Source organism: Pogoniulus pusillus, chromosome 2 (assembly GCF_015220805.1).
Source record: "Pogoniulus pusillus isolate bPogPus1 chromosome 2, bPogPus1.pri, whole genome shotgun sequence".
NCBI classification, from domain to species: domain Eukaryota; kingdom Metazoa; phylum Chordata; class Aves; order Piciformes; family Lybiidae; genus Pogoniulus; species Pogoniulus pusillus.
Window position 1 is genome coordinate 1,072,068 of NC_087265.1, and position 15,078 is coordinate 1,087,145.

Below are 15,078 nucleotides of genomic sequence, written 5' to 3' on the forward strand. Positions count from 1 at the left end.
TTAAAGCTCAGACTCTAAGGACCCTCTGATGGTTGGAACTGTCCTCTGTTCGCAGCAAGCCACCCTGGCAGCCTTCCCCATTGCTTTGATACAAAATATATGGTTCTTGGCTTGCCTTAAGTCATTACCCTGAGGATAACAATCAGGAGATTCCCTCATTTTCCTCAGAGGACAGGAAATAAGGGGAACATGATGATTTAACATCACCTCATCAGTAGTCTAGAAGGCCTAGGAGAACACAGCTCTGCAAGGCTGCTATTCTGGTCTGCAGAAGCTCTGAGCCAGGCTGGAAAAGCACAAGGTCTTCTACTATAATTAAACATCTTTTATTCAAGCTTCCTCTCATTCTCCTCTCTTTGCTTCTTTCCCTCCTCATAGAATTTACATCTTCTTTCATTCCTGCCTTTGATGTTTGCATGCTCTTCGAGCTCCTATTGAAGACATCTTGCACTATTCATTCCCATCCCAATTTCCCTTCAGCCTATTTAGAGGAATACATTTCTGATGTGCCTGACACTGCCTCTGCCCTCTGCGGCGGGATGAAAGCACAGGGAACACAGAGTGGCACAGGAACAAAACAACACCTTCCATCTCTTCCACTGCTTTTGTCTCTGCCCTGCACAGCAAGTGGAACCTGTTCTTCCTCACGTGAAGACTGATTCAAGCTTTATTAAAACCCAACATTAAGTCCCTGCTTTTCACTGTGGAGTCAGTGCAACTGTAGACACTACTGTGAAATGCAAGATGAAGTAAGGTTGGCTCCTCTACTTACATGTGTCTAGAGACTCATCTGAATCATCAGGGCAGTCAGGCTCTCCATCACACAGCCAGTGCTGGGAGACACAGGTCACCAGATCGTGACACAGAAACTCTCCTACGTCACACAAGCGACGGTCGTCTGAAAATGAGAATGGGTGAGGCTGAGATGAGTGAAAATGAAGGCAAACAAAATGGCACCATGAAAACAAACACTGAAAATGAACTGGTTCTGAAACCAGGAATCAGAGCAAACAATGGATGTGATGGGAAGCAAAAGCTTAATAACCAATACCCTTAACTTAGTCTTTAGAGCCTTATGAGACCTCACCTCAAATACCACATCTAGTTCTGGTGTCTCCAGCAGAAGGAGGACACAGAGCTGTTGGAGAGAGCTCAAAGGAGGCCATGAAGACAATTCAAGGGCTGCAGCAGCTCTGCTGTGAGCACAGGCTGAGGGAGCTGGAGGGGTGCAGCCTGCAGAGGAGAAGGCTCCAGGGGCACCTCAGAGCTGCTGCCAGTGCCTGAAGGGAGCCTGCAGGGAGGCTGCAGAGAGCCTTTGCTGAGGGGGTCTGGAGCCAGGCCAAGGGGCAATGGTTTGGAGCTGAGGCAGAGCAGGGTTAGAGTGGAGCTGAGGCAGAAGTTGTCCAGTGTGAGGGTGGTGAGAGTGTGGCCCAGGCTGCCCAGGGAGGCTGTGGCTGCCTCTTTGCTGGGGGTGTTGCAGGCCAGGCTGGATGAGTCCTTGATCAGCTGAGTGTAGCTGAGAGGTGTCCCTGGGCCTGGCTGGGAGGTTGGAGGGGATGAGCTCTGAGGTCCCCTCCAGCCTGAGCCATTCTATGAACATCAGTTGCACTGGAAGCACCCCAGAACCATTCCAAGCAGACACCAAAACAGCATCAGCCTGAACCAGTTCTATGAAAAAGAATTTTAAGGCATTCTTTTTCCTCTTTCCCCATGACTACAGCTGTTCACCAGATAGAAATGGCCCAGCTTCCATTTCCTACTTCCAGCACAGAGGCACCACACTCCCCTGGCCCCAAAAATGCTTTCAAATTGTTGTTTCCAGGACGTATTTCCATATGCAGTCAAAGCCTCTTTTAAATACACATACTTATGACCACTTCTTTAGGCATATATTTTGATCACCATGCCTCAGGTTTTATGTAAACCTCAGCTTTGTAAGTCTCAAATCTCAATATGTTTTAAGAAACCAAATAAAAATATCTATACATCAGCTCAAATCTCAGCTTCACATGGAAGTATTTTCTCTTTCCCATAAAGCACATTAACACAAAGGATCCAGTTATTATTCTGTGTTGTACACAATACTATTCTGTATGCAGGACAACACTGGAACACCTAAACCAGAAACAGCCTTGCAAGGGGCAGTTCTGGAAGCCTGGCACAGCCAAATTATCTGGATGGGTTCAGCCATCAAAGCCTGATGTCCTTGAGATCTTGAGTTCATTAACTCAAGCCTATTCCACCATTAATTAAAGCAGAACTATTCCAGCATTAATTAAAAGCTCACAAAGCTTCTGGGCAATATATTATACCTCTGTCATCAACATATCAATTACAGCAGTGCCTGCCACAGGGTTTCTCAAGAACCTTTTTCTCAGCCATCTGCAGAGTAAAGGTTTCTTTGACAAGAGAAGGCTGAGAGGGGATCTGGACAAGGTCAGTGAATGTATGAGTGGTGGATGCCAAGAGGAAGGCTCCAGGCTCTGTTTGGTGGTGCCCAGCGACAACAGGACAAGGAACAACAGGCACAAGCTGAAGCCCAGGAGGTTCCACCTCAACACAAGGAAACACTTCTGTATGGTGAGGGTGTTGGAACCCTGGAGAGGCTGCCCAGAGAGGCTGTGGAGTCTCCTTCTCTGAAGACTTTCCATCCCCACATGGATGTGTTCCTGTGTGCCCTGCTCTGGCAGAGGGCTTGGCCTGGATGACCTCTGGAGGTCCCTTCTAACCCTAATCATTCTGTGATTATTTTTACACTGAACCAAGTAATAAAAAGCTTCAGTGGAATCAATACCAGTAGAGATACACACAACCAAGTGTAAGCAAGGAGAGAATTACCCTCTTGTAGCTCTGTCCACTGGATGAGTTCATGCTAAAGCAGATAGATGCTGTTGCTTTTTCCTTATCACTCTCAGCATGCTGTAAGTTGGTGCCCTGCAAACCACTGTCTTCAGTGCCTGCTGACCTGAGCTGCTCTCTCCAAAGACTTTCCTTGCTGCAACTTGTGATTAAGTGCTCCCACTACAAAAGCAGCATTAGGATATGCATTCACTGATATGACAGTGAGCTTGCTCCTCAGAACCTCCAGGGACAGCCACTCCACCACCTCCCTGGGCAGCCCATTCCAATGCCAATCACCCTCTCTGACAACAACTTCCTCCCAACATCCAACCTAGACCTCCCCTGGCACAACTTGAGACTGTGTCCCCTTGTTCTGTGGCTGCTTGCCTGGCAGAAGAGCCCAACCCCACCCCTTCAGGTAGCTGCAGGCAGCAATGAGCTATGTCCTGAGCCTCCTCTGCTGCAGGCTGCACACCCCCAGCTCCTTCAGCCTCTCCTCACAGGGCTGTGCTCCAGGCCCCTCCCAAGCCTTGCTGCCCTTCTCCAAACACCTTCCAGCACCTCAACATCTCTCTTGAATTGAGGAGCCCAGAACTGGACACAGCACTCCAGGGGTGGCCTGAGCAGTGCTGAGCACAGAGGCACAAGAACCTCCCTTGTCCTGCTGGCCACACTGCTCCTGAGCCAGCCCAGGAGCCATTGGCTCTGCTGCCCACCTGGGCACACTGCTGCCTCATCTTCAGCTCCTCTCTACCAGCACCCCCAGGCCCCTCTCTGCCTGGCTGCTCTCAGCCACTCTGGCCCCAGCCTGTAGCACTCCTTGGAGTTGTTGTGGCCAAAGTGTAGAACCCTGCACTGGGCCTTGTTCAATCTCATCCCACTGGCCTCTGCCCACCCATCCAGCCTGGCCAGGTCCCTCTGCAGGGCTCTATCCTCCAACAGCTCCAAACTTGGTGTCATCTGCAAACTTACTGATGCTGGACTCAGTCCCCTGGTCCAGATGCTCAATAAAGACATTGAGCAGGACTTGGCCCAGCACTGACTGGGCCTAACCACGCTTTCCAACCTGTTTCCTTCTGCATGCCTAAGGAACTACCTTGCTTTCCAGCTGCCATCCTCCCACGATGAAGGCACTAAGCAGAGGCAGGCACAGATTCGTGGCCTCGGTTTGAAAAGCCCTTCCTCAGAGGCAGTCATCTAAGATGTCCTGGGCAGGGAGGAGAGCAGCTCCGCCTGGCACCTCTCGCACACCGCCGCCTTCTGCACTGTGCCTGCTGCACCCAGCAGCTCCCAGCGGGTGAGCAGTCCACATTTCAGCATACCAACAGTTTGAGGTGCAGAGCAGATGGTTGGAACCAGCTCTCCACAGGCACATGAGAGCTCTGCCTCCCCAAGGAGAGCGCTGCTAGCCTGCCTTGCAAGCACCTGGCAATGCCTCTGAGAAGGACAAGTTTCACAGGCAGAAAGAGACAGAGCCTTTGTTTAAACTCACCGTTTCCAGAGCCAAAAGTGCTGCTGGGTTTTGTTTGTGTGGGGATTTTTGTTGTCGAGTTTTTGGTTGGGTGGGTTTTGTTTGTCTGGTTTTGCCCTTTTTTTTTATGAGGACAGAGCTGGCAATCTCCCTTAGAGAAGTAATTGCAATTCTAATTCATGCAACTACACTCAGCCTGGAAAACCAAAATTCCATTATGCTGCTAATAGACCAAGGAGGGGGGAAAAGGCAAACAAACAAAGCAAGCAGCAGACAGAGCAGTGCCCAATGCCTGCCTACAACAGAAACGCTGCCAGGTCAACAGGACAGCTGCCTCTGTAAACATGCTTTGAGCTCCTCAAGGATGAGGGATAAAGATGGGTGGTTGTGAGGGCGTTGCCTGGGAAAGGTCAAAAGGGATCTGGATCATCCTTGTTTGAGGGATGCAATTACGAAAAGCAGGTCAAGAGGGTTCTTGAAAAGAACTGTACAGGAGATAACATTTATCTAATTGAGTGCTTCCCAAGTTCCAGCAGGAGAATGTAAATGACTCAGAGTGCACCTAACAGACATCTGCCCTTGCCAAGGAGTCAGATGCACAGAGAAGTTGCTGGCTCCTAGGACTGTTTCCCTCTGCAGGTATCAGCACTATCCCCACTTGCAGAAGTCCACTGCATGCACTATGGATCTGGCAGGCCTTTGCTACAGTTTAGGTGATCCCCCAAACCCATTTGCTTGGTGTGCTGTCTTCAGAGCACTTCAATCTCCATCTGCTAAAAGCACCTGAAAAAACAGCTCTCCCATATGGCAACACTCCTCAAAGTGACCAAAAAGCCTAAGAGTGTCTTGATCCATTACAGCAAGAATCTGCTCACTTAGCTCTCACTAAATAGTCATTTAAAAACATTTCTGCAAAGTAACCCAAAACACATTCAAACAGGAGCTGTGAGGGTGAGGAGGCACTGGAACAGGTTGCCCAGAGAAGCTGTGGCTTGCCCCATCTCTGGGAGTGCTCATGGCCATGCTGGATGGGAACCTGGTCCAGCGGAAGGTTTCTATGCCTATGGCAGGGGAGTGAGAGGGGTCAGGAAGCTGGCACCTCTGTATTCACCTGCACCTCTGTATCCATATCCACTGCTGACCTCACCTCTCTGCATGATCAAGAGCTTCCACCCGTGCTAATAAACCCATTCTGACACATTTCAGGGATATTATGCAACCAAAAGCTTGCATTTTTCAGCTCTTAATTAGTTTTGCTTTGATTTTAATGAAGTTATCTTCATTACAAGAGCTTAAAAACTCAGAACCTTCCCCACCCCCCTTCTCCAAAGCATGTTTTCATTTGGGACTTTCTTTGATCTCACAGAAACATGGAAGGGTTTGCAGATTAATTTCTGCAAGATTTACTCCAAAGTTGGAAAAGTATATTCCAGTAGTAATTTATGAGAGAGTTCATCATCTGCTGAAACCTAAATTACTGTAACTGGGAGGGAGATAGGAAGAAAAGAGCATGCACAGCACTTCCTACTTATGACTTCTCAGACTTCCATAGAATACTTTTCCCAGCCTTTTATACCTTTTGACTTAAATCAACACTTACAGAGCCCAGCACACAGTAAAACATTTACGGTTTGGCTGCATTAAACTAGAGACAAAATCCTTGGAATGGCTCCTGCAAAACAGTAAACAAAGTTCTACCTGCAGAGGATAAATAAAATGATAGCATTTTTTATGCCCTACTCAGTTCAGTACAATCCTCAAATGGCTCCGGTTCCGAGGGGCCTCAGAGCTCATTTCCACCCTCCCACCATGCCCAGGGACACCTCTCAGCTGCACTCAGCTGCTCCAGGACTCATCCAGCCTGGCCTGCAGCACCCTCAGCAAGGAGGCAGCCACAGCCTCCCTGGGCAGCCTGGGACAGACTCTCACCACCCTCACACTCAACAACTTCTGCCTCAGCTCCACTCTCAGCCTGCTCTGCCTCAGCTCCAAACCATTGCCCTTGGGCTGGCTCAGACCCCTCAGCACAAGTCCCTCTGTGTCCCAAGTCAGAGGGTGAAGTTCTATTCGCAAGGTTGTGAGAGTCTAAATCCTCTCTCTTGTGCATCAACACAGAAAAGGATTGCATCGTCCCTGCCTAATGAACACAGATCAAGGTTGCCTTTGTTAACCTCCTGGACTCAGACTCGGTGCTTGCCCGAAAGCTGAGGGGTGCAGATCAGCAGCCCAGGCCGCCTACACCTCACCTCAGCCACCCCGAGGAGAAAAGGCTTCTGCGTGCTCGGGGTGGGGGCAGCTACAGCCAGGCAGGGCACCCCCCGCGGGCCATGGACCCCTGCCAGTGCACCGGCACACACGGCAGGAGTTCCTGGGGAGCTGGACCCCGAGCAGAGAAGTGCACCGAAGGCAGGAGGATGCCTGCCAAAGGTGCACTTCTACCAGACCACCAGAGCTGCACCACCACAAAGAACCCCTGCGGAACTGCACCGAAGATCACCCCTGGGCCACGCACCCCTCTCGCCCCCATCTGCCACTGAGGGTAATACGATCCCAGCTCTTTGCCTTCCCTGCTTCCTCTCCTCTTCTCCGTCGTTCTCTTGTCTCTCTCTCTCCCTTCTCTCTCCCTCTGTCTTGTCCAACCTTATCGTTTGAGAAATAGTTTCGCGTTGATCTCTGGTCCCGTTTGCACCTCGGTTTCACAACAGGGAAATGCCCAAGAACAGCTCTTGCTCCTCTGGACAGAGACACCTTGGCAAAGGCCCCAAAACACACCCCAAAACATACCAGATCCGGACCTCTGCTTCTGTGGCACAGAAGAGCTTAAGCTGTGGGGATGTTCATATGCATGGAGTGTCCTAAACAGGATGGTTTACCTGCACTCAGTCAGTTCCTGGCATACTAATCATCACTTGCTTAGCACTTATTAATCAATTAATGACTTTATCCACAGGCAAAGCACACACAGATGTATCAGTCACTAAGTGCAGTGGTTCAGTTCATCTCACACAGCTTTGCAGGCCACACACAAGCTATTCTCTGCACATCTTCCCCCCTAAGGAGGCAGAGTCTGGCAGGTCTCTGGATTGACATCAGCCATCCTCATTTTCAGCCCTTCTCCTAGCCTGTAAATATCCATGCCTAGACCTCCCCTGGCACAACTTGAGCCTGTGTCCTCTCATTCTGTTGCTGGTTGCCTGGCAGAAGAGACCAACCCCACCTGGCTCCCCTGACCACCAGGGCACATTGCTGGCTCAGAGATACACTCGAGATAGTGGAGATACACATGCAGAGTCAGTAAGGCTGGAAAACATCTTTAAGATCACCAAGTCCAACTGTAACCCAGCTACTATGGTGACTGAACCATAACCTGTATTATCATAACATTAGTGTTTAATTTGCTGGGCTTGGCAGGAGGAAATAGGTGCAACACAAGACTGGAAAAAAAAACCTCAAACGCTAATCATATAAATAAATCCTTAATCATAGACTGACAGAATGTCAGGGGCTGCAAGGGACCTCCCAAGCTCATCTGGTGCAGCCTTCTGCCGGAGCAGCATCCCCCAGAGCAGATGGCAAAGCAGCACATGCAGGCAGTTCTGGAGTGTCTCCACTAGAGGGAGACTGCACAGCCCCCCTGGGCAGCCTGTGCCAGGGCTCTGCCACCCGCACGGGAACATTGCTGCTCAGCTGCACATGGACCCTCCTCTGCCTCAGCTCCCACCACTGCCCCTCGGCCTGGCGCTGGGCATCACCCAGCAGAGCCTGGCTGCAGCCTGCTGGCACCCACCCTGCACATCTTCATAAACATGAATGAAGTCAATCTCGAGAAGGAACTGTGAGAACCTTGTCAGGAACCTTCAGAGGACGCCAAAAGCTCATCTAGGAGGACACTACACACCCCTAGTCCCAGCACACCCTTTGGTAAGCAACACAAACTGTTAACATGCTGAAGTCATCCTAGGAGAGATGATCTGAGGTTTTGTGTACAGCTCCATGCTTGCAGCTGCTTCAAGAAGCTCAATGGAAGGAAAAAATGAAGGCTTGCAGCTACTCTCAGGACAAAATCTCAAAAGAGGTCTGACAGACAAACTCCTGAACAGCAGAAGAAAGGAGCAGAGGGATTGGGACTGAAAGCAGCCACCCCGAGCCAACTCCAAACCCGGCTTGCCGCAGTGCACTGCTTCCTGTGCCTCCAAGCAGGACTTAAATGAATCCCTTTCATCTCCTGGCTCTGGGAGCTGCTTTCACTCTGCTGTTTCCAAGCCATGCTCTCAAATTCTCTGCATGTAAAGCTTCCAGGTTTAATTGTAATGTTTCAGAGGGCAAAACTGCTTCTTCTCCTTACAGCTGGGTGGAAGTCCTGACTTGAGACAAATCATTTAAATCAATGACAGAGGCAATTTTGGCTCTTTTGAAAGCTGAAAACATTCATTACACAGCTTATTACAGTACCTTTGATAAGTCCTCTGCTGAGCAGATGTTCTACCCCTGTGAATCTCCACCTAATAACAGTTTTAGCCAACAGTGATAGATAATTAATCTAGATAAATTCCATCTATCAAATGGTAATCAATGGTGGCACCGTTTAAATTGAGCAGCTTTATGGCCCTGCAGGACACAACAAAACCATTTCCTGGGCTGCAGCAAGAGCAGTGTGGGCACAGGGCAAGGGAAGGGATTCTGCCTCTTTGCTCTGCTCTCCTCAGACCCCTCCTGAAGTCCTGGGTGCAGTTCTGGAGCCCCCAGCACAAGCAGGACATGGAAGTGTTGGAGCCAGTCCAGAGGAGGCCACCAAGATGCTCAGAAGACTGTAGCAGCTCTGCTATGAGAGCAGGCTGAGGGAGTTGGGGCTCTGCAGCCTGGAGAAGGCTTCGAGGAGACCTCAGAGTGGCCTCCCAGTATCTGAAGGGGGCTACAGGAGGGCTGGGGAGGGACTACTGACAAGGTCTTGTAATGCCAGGAGGAGGAGGAATGGGTTTGAACTGGCAGAGGGAAGAGTGACACTGGATGTTAGGAAGAAGTTGTTTGCAGTGCGGGTGGTGAGACACTGGCACAGGCTGCCCAGGGAGGTTGTGGAGGACAGAAGCACAGAATGTGATCAAGAGATCAAGTGATCAAAGATCACATTCTGTGCTCCACAACCTCCCTGGAGGTGCTCAGGACCAGGTTGGATGAGGCCTTGAATGACCTGTTCCAGTGGGAGGTGTCCCTGCCAATGGCAGGGTTTGGAACTGGCTGATCCTTGAAGTCCCTTCCAACCTAAACCATCCTGTGACTTTTTTTCAACGTTTAATAGAGTGGCACCTGCCCAAGCCAGGAAGGAAAAGCTGCAGGATTTAAAGAGACTGGGAACACTGTGGGAATAAACCAGACCTGCTCTGCAGGTCCTGGTCTGGACTACAAGTAAAGCTCTAGGTTTTCTTTTACAGTGTAGATCACATCATGATGGAAGCACCCAGCTGAGACGCAGGCAATGCAATTCCTGCGTAACAAGAACACAACTGCCTCATTGGGAGACTGAAAGCAGCCTGCTGGAGGAGGACCTGGGGGTGCTGGTGGACAGCCACAGGCCAGCAGTGTGCATAGCATCCAAGAAGCATCATGGTCTGGATCAAACCCAGCATGTCCAGCAGAAGTAGTGATGGTGTCTCTACTGAGCCTTGCTCAGGCCACAGCTTGAGCACTGGGCTCACTTCTGGGTGCCACAGGATAAGAAAGACATTGGGGGACTGGAAGGTGTCCAGAGAAGGGTTTGGAGTGCATCACACAAGGAGCAGCTGAGGGAGCTGGGAGTGTTTAGGCTGGGGAAGAGAAGGCTGAAGGCAGAGCTCATTGCTCTCTACAGCTACCTGAAAGGAGGCTGCCCTGAGGCTGGGGTTGGCCTCCTCTCCCAAGGAAGCAGTGACAGGATGAGAGGAAATGGGTTTGTGTTGTACCAGGGCAGGGTTAGGTTGAACACAAGGGAAAACTTCTATAGTGAGAGAGTGGTGAGGGGTTGGAACAGGCTGCCCAGGGAGGTGGTAGAGTCTGCATCCCTGGAGGTGTTCAAGGAGCTGTAGCTGTGCTGCTTCAGGACATGGTTTAGTGGCCATGGTAGTTGCACTACAGTTGGACTCAATGATCTTAAAGGTCTTTTCAGCCTCAGTGGCTCTATCATCCTACACTTCAACAGAACAAAAGAACTAAACCCAGAAGTTATCTTAAAGGATGCAAAATCCCAGAGCAGTATGGAAAGAACTGTGGAGTTTCTGGACTGAATTGAACCATCTCCTTTGCTTTCACTATCTCCTTTGTCTTCTTTTATTTCCCTGGAGGAGGATGTTGAGGTTAAGTTACAATTGGTGCTTGATTTGCTCATTTGCTTTGGTTTTGCTGTCCAGGACAGATTCTGTTCCTTTTGCCAATAATTAGATTTTCCGTATCATAAGGGATGGTTCAATCCTGAAATTGTACAATCTGCCAACACCTCCATGCTTTGCTGCAGAAAAATCCCAAGAGCTCAGAGAGTTTATTGCTTCTTTTGAGTTCAGTGAGCCTCTCCCTCTTTCCCTCCACCTGTGTGTTTCAGAAACAAGTGGGAGTCATCAGCAGCCTCAGAGACCCTCAGAACACACAGAACTAACACTGACCTCAGGAGGTTACTCAGTTCAGCCCCTTCAAAGTGAACCACAGGCTGGTTTCCAAAGGCCTACTTGGCACACAGCTATCAAGGTAGCCCTTAAATCCTGCAGGGAAATTTCTTCCCTCCTTAGCTCATCTGTCCCAGTCCTCAGCTGCTCTTGCAGAAGGCAGGCTGCCATGGTGGGCAGCTGAGCTGCCACGGCAGCAGGCAGAGAGCATTCAGCCAGCCCTGGGCCACCACTGCCAGCTCACACTAGTGCAGCAGCACAGGGCTGTCCATCCTCTCTACCCACTCTGTGCTGTGCCATTGCCAATCACTCAGCAGTAACTGCTCCACTAACCATAATCTGTGTCAGGGAGACAGCAGCTGAGCTTGATGGATGGCAGAGAATGTTTTTTACCCCACAGCAATTAGCAGAAGAGGCCAGGGAGGTGAAGCAGGGATACAGCACACGATGGCACAGGAGATGGTGAGGCTGGAGAAATGAGAGCCAAACTCTTGAACCTCCGAAGACACTAAACACAATCCTAGGCTGCACCAAAAGCAGCATGGCCAGCAGCTGGAGAGAGGTTATTCTGCCACTTGGCTCTGCTCTGGTGAGACCTCAACAGGAGTGCTGCCTCCAGCTCTGGTGCCCTGGACACAGGGATCTGGAACCACTGCCTAAGAGGGCCACAAAAATGACCAAGGGGCTGGAACACTTCTACTACAAGGACAGGCAGAGGGAGCTGGGGTTGCTCAGCCTGAAGAAGAGAAAGCTCTGGGCAGACCAAACAGCAGCCTGCCAGTAGCTGAAGTGGGCTACAAGAAGGCTGCAGAGGGACTGTTTGCAAAGGCCTGCAGGGAGAGGATGAAGGGTAGTGGCTTGGAGCGAGAGCAGAGCAGGTTTAGATTGGATATGAGGAACAAGCTCTATACCATGAGGCTGCTGGAACACTGCAACAGGTTGCCTAGAGAGGTGGTTGAGGCCCCATCCCTGGAGATATTCAAAGTAAGGCTTGACAAGGCTCTGAGCAATCTGATCTGGTTGAGGATGTCCCTGCTGACTACAAGGGGGTTGGACTTGACCTTCAGAAGTCCCTTCCAACTCAAACCAATCTACAATCCTATGCTCCTGCAGCCTGTCCTACTATACTCTTGCAGTCAGAAACGACAAGCCTGCTGTCACAAAGCAGTCTCAGAAGGATCCCACTTCAAGTGACATGAAATAATGCTGAACAGGTTTCCACAGCAGATGGAAGCCTCTTACATAATTCAATTTTAATGACCAGAGAAGTCTTAAATACTAAGGTTTTGTTTTGTGCAACAAGAGATTTACATGAACCAGCCAAATCCGCTGCTGTAAGCAATATGTTTAATACATGTTCATTTTCTAATGGAGTAATTAATCTGCAGGGAAAGGAGGTTAAAGACTGAGACATCCTCATACTCGACTCAATGATTAGAAGGATGAAAGGAGAAACCAGGCTGCAACTCCTTTCTGAACATAGTCTACACCAGCAGCTAAAAGGCAGACTCTTTCTAGCAGGGTTAAATACTTAACTCCCATTTCTCACTGCCTCACCTCAACACCAAAAAAGCTCAGAGAGAAAATAAATATTAAAAGTGTGGTAGGATGTTTGGGAACTTGCAACAGCACAAAACTAACCTGCTTGTCACAGAAACCATTTAAAGATTGATTCCAGTGCTACAAAGGGTCCCACTTCACGCTGAGGCTTCCTGAAGTCGTAGCTGTCCTTTTAAACAACTCCAATCAACACTTCTGTTAACCTGTAAGAATCGAGTCAATGGCGTGCCAAAGGGTCACCTAATTTAAGGCTAATTGCAATTTAGCAGCTGGGAAAGTAATTAAATCTGTGCTCTGCAGTTGAGGTCTGCCTTGTTGGCCAGCATGATCCACGACTGATAATTTAAAGGTATCATTTAGAGAGTTTATTCATCTCATAATCATTTTCACACCACGAGAGAGCAACATACTGTGGCTTTTAGCTGCTGCTCTCAGTATGCCTCCAATGTGAATATCTGAGTGGGCAAAAGCACTGTTTAGAGTTAGGAGGATGCAATGCTTAGTAAAAAGTAACTAGTGGGAGATTTTAAGTGGTGTTCAGAAAGCAGCCTGAGTTGCACCTAACCCAGCAATGCCACAAAGAAGAATCACACTAAAAGCATCAATGGATTTCACATCTGCAGCACCCTTCTGCCTGGTATAACACAGCCAACCTCCACATACTGCATTACCCAGACCAGCAGAGTGTCACCCAGCTACCCACAGCTTTGAAACTACCCCTGCTGGCATTTATTACCCCATACAGAGCACTGAGTGAGTTATGTGAGCTTCGAGTAACACCACCCAGGGTTAACAAGCAGAGACACCCATTTAGTCCTTGGAAACAAGAGTGGAATACTCAAAGCTTTGATAGAGAGATGAGAAAACCATTACAGTCCTGAAGGATAGACCAATAAATTCTGAAAGCATAGAATGGTTCAGGCTGCAAGGGACATCAAGGATCAGCCAGTTCCAACCCCCTGCCATAAGCAGGGACATCTCCCCCTAGAATAGGTCACTTAAAGACTCATCCAACCTGGCCTTGAACACCTCCAGGGAGGCTGTAGATGACAGAAGCACAGAATGTGATCTTTGACCACATTCTATGCTTCTGTCATCCACAACCTCCCTGGGCAACCTGTGCCAGTGTCTCACCACCCTCACTGCAAAGAACAACTTCCTAACATCCACTTTCAATCTCCCCTCTGCCAGTTCAAACCCATTCCTCCTCATCCTGCCATTACCAGACCGTGCCAATAGTCCCTCCCCAGCCCTCCTGTAGCCCCCTTCAGATCCTGGAAGGCCACTCCAAGGTCTCCTCGAAGCTTTCTCTTCTCCAGGCTGAACTCAAGAATTTCACATTCAAGGAAACCTGGCCAGCTCTAAATAAACCCCCAGGAAAGCCATGGTCAGGCAGTGAGCTCAGGATAAACCTGCAGGTATCATGATGTGAGCAGGCCAAAAGGACGATGGATATTTGACCTCTGTTGGCAAGAACCAGAGGTGCCTCAGCAGCGAGGCTGTGAGGATTCCAGCAGCAGCTCTGCTAGCTGCACAGATGGTGTTCAGAAAATCATGCTTGGATTTCACCAAAGGACAACAGAGCCTCTGCACCGAGTTGCTTTGGTTCTAAATGCTTCTTACTGCTTCCTCCTAAGTGCTTCCATGCACACCCATGCTGTAAAGTACAGGAGGCCTTTTCAACTGTCACTTTCTTGACAGTGTTGCCACAGCCATTCCCAGCTCCCTCCAGGTGATGTGAAAACATATGCTTGAGCTCTCTCTGCTGGGACTTATTAAACAAACAGTGTGTTCTGTAGATTAAACCATAATTAGGGATGATGTCAGTGCTGTAAAACCGCAATAATTATGCCCCTATTTGTTCTACCAATTTGCTCAGCACTAAAACTTGAATCCTCACGGGCTGGCATAAAACTGGAGGCTCACAGTTCAGAGGTCTCCTCTGGTGGGTATAAAAACATAACCACTCCTGCAAAAACCAAGAGAGCCAGCAGGTGCCTCTAAAAATATACACACTGATGCTTTGGGAGCTACCTGCCTCCCCCTACTCTCACAAAACTAGACCCAGCCAGCTGGAAAGCAAGGAATGAGGCTCCGGTTCAAGCTTAGCACAAGGTACAAGCAGATATATACACAAATGTTTGCAGCTATAGACAGAAATACACAAGTTTGAAGTAATACAGAAACACAGCAGCCCTTCCAGAAACCAGAGTCTCCAGGAGGGGCTCCCAACCACCTTTCCACCCTCTTTCCACTCCTCTACCTTATCCCAGAGTCTGCCTGATGTGCAAGGCGAGCTGGAAGGATCAGCAAGGGGGGTTAGAAGCACAATAATTAATTAGGTTACACAGATCCAGGCAGAACAGCAGAAGCCCAGGGAGAAAACAGAGACTCCAACAGATAGAGACTCACACTCTCTTTTAGAATAACAGAATCAGTCAGGGTTGGAAGGGACCACAAGGAGCAGCCAGTTCCAACCCCCCTGCCATGGCCAGGGACACCCTACCCTAGAGCAGGCTGCCCACAGCCTCAGCCAGCCTGGCCTTAAACACCTCCAGCCATGGGACCTCAACCACC

The 15,078-nt window shown here is 49.5% G+C and overlaps 1 protein-coding gene across 7 annotated transcripts in view; it reads right to left on the reverse strand.

Moving 5' to 3' along the window:
- Positions 1-15,078, reverse strand: part of LRP1B (LDL receptor related protein 1B) — a 646,717-nt gene that overhangs the window by 447,528 nt on the left and 184,111 nt on the right. For 6 of the 7 annotated variants that reach the window (XM_064154527.1, XM_064154516.1, XM_064154508.1 and 3 more), the window contains exon 2: positions 773-898. The exons of the other annotated variant lie outside the window; for it this stretch is intronic. In XM_064154527.1, the coding sequence (XP_064010597.1) occupies positions 773-898 (126 nt within the window). The remainder of the gene's footprint in view (positions 1-772; positions 899-15,078) is intronic. 7 annotated transcript variants of the gene reach the window in all.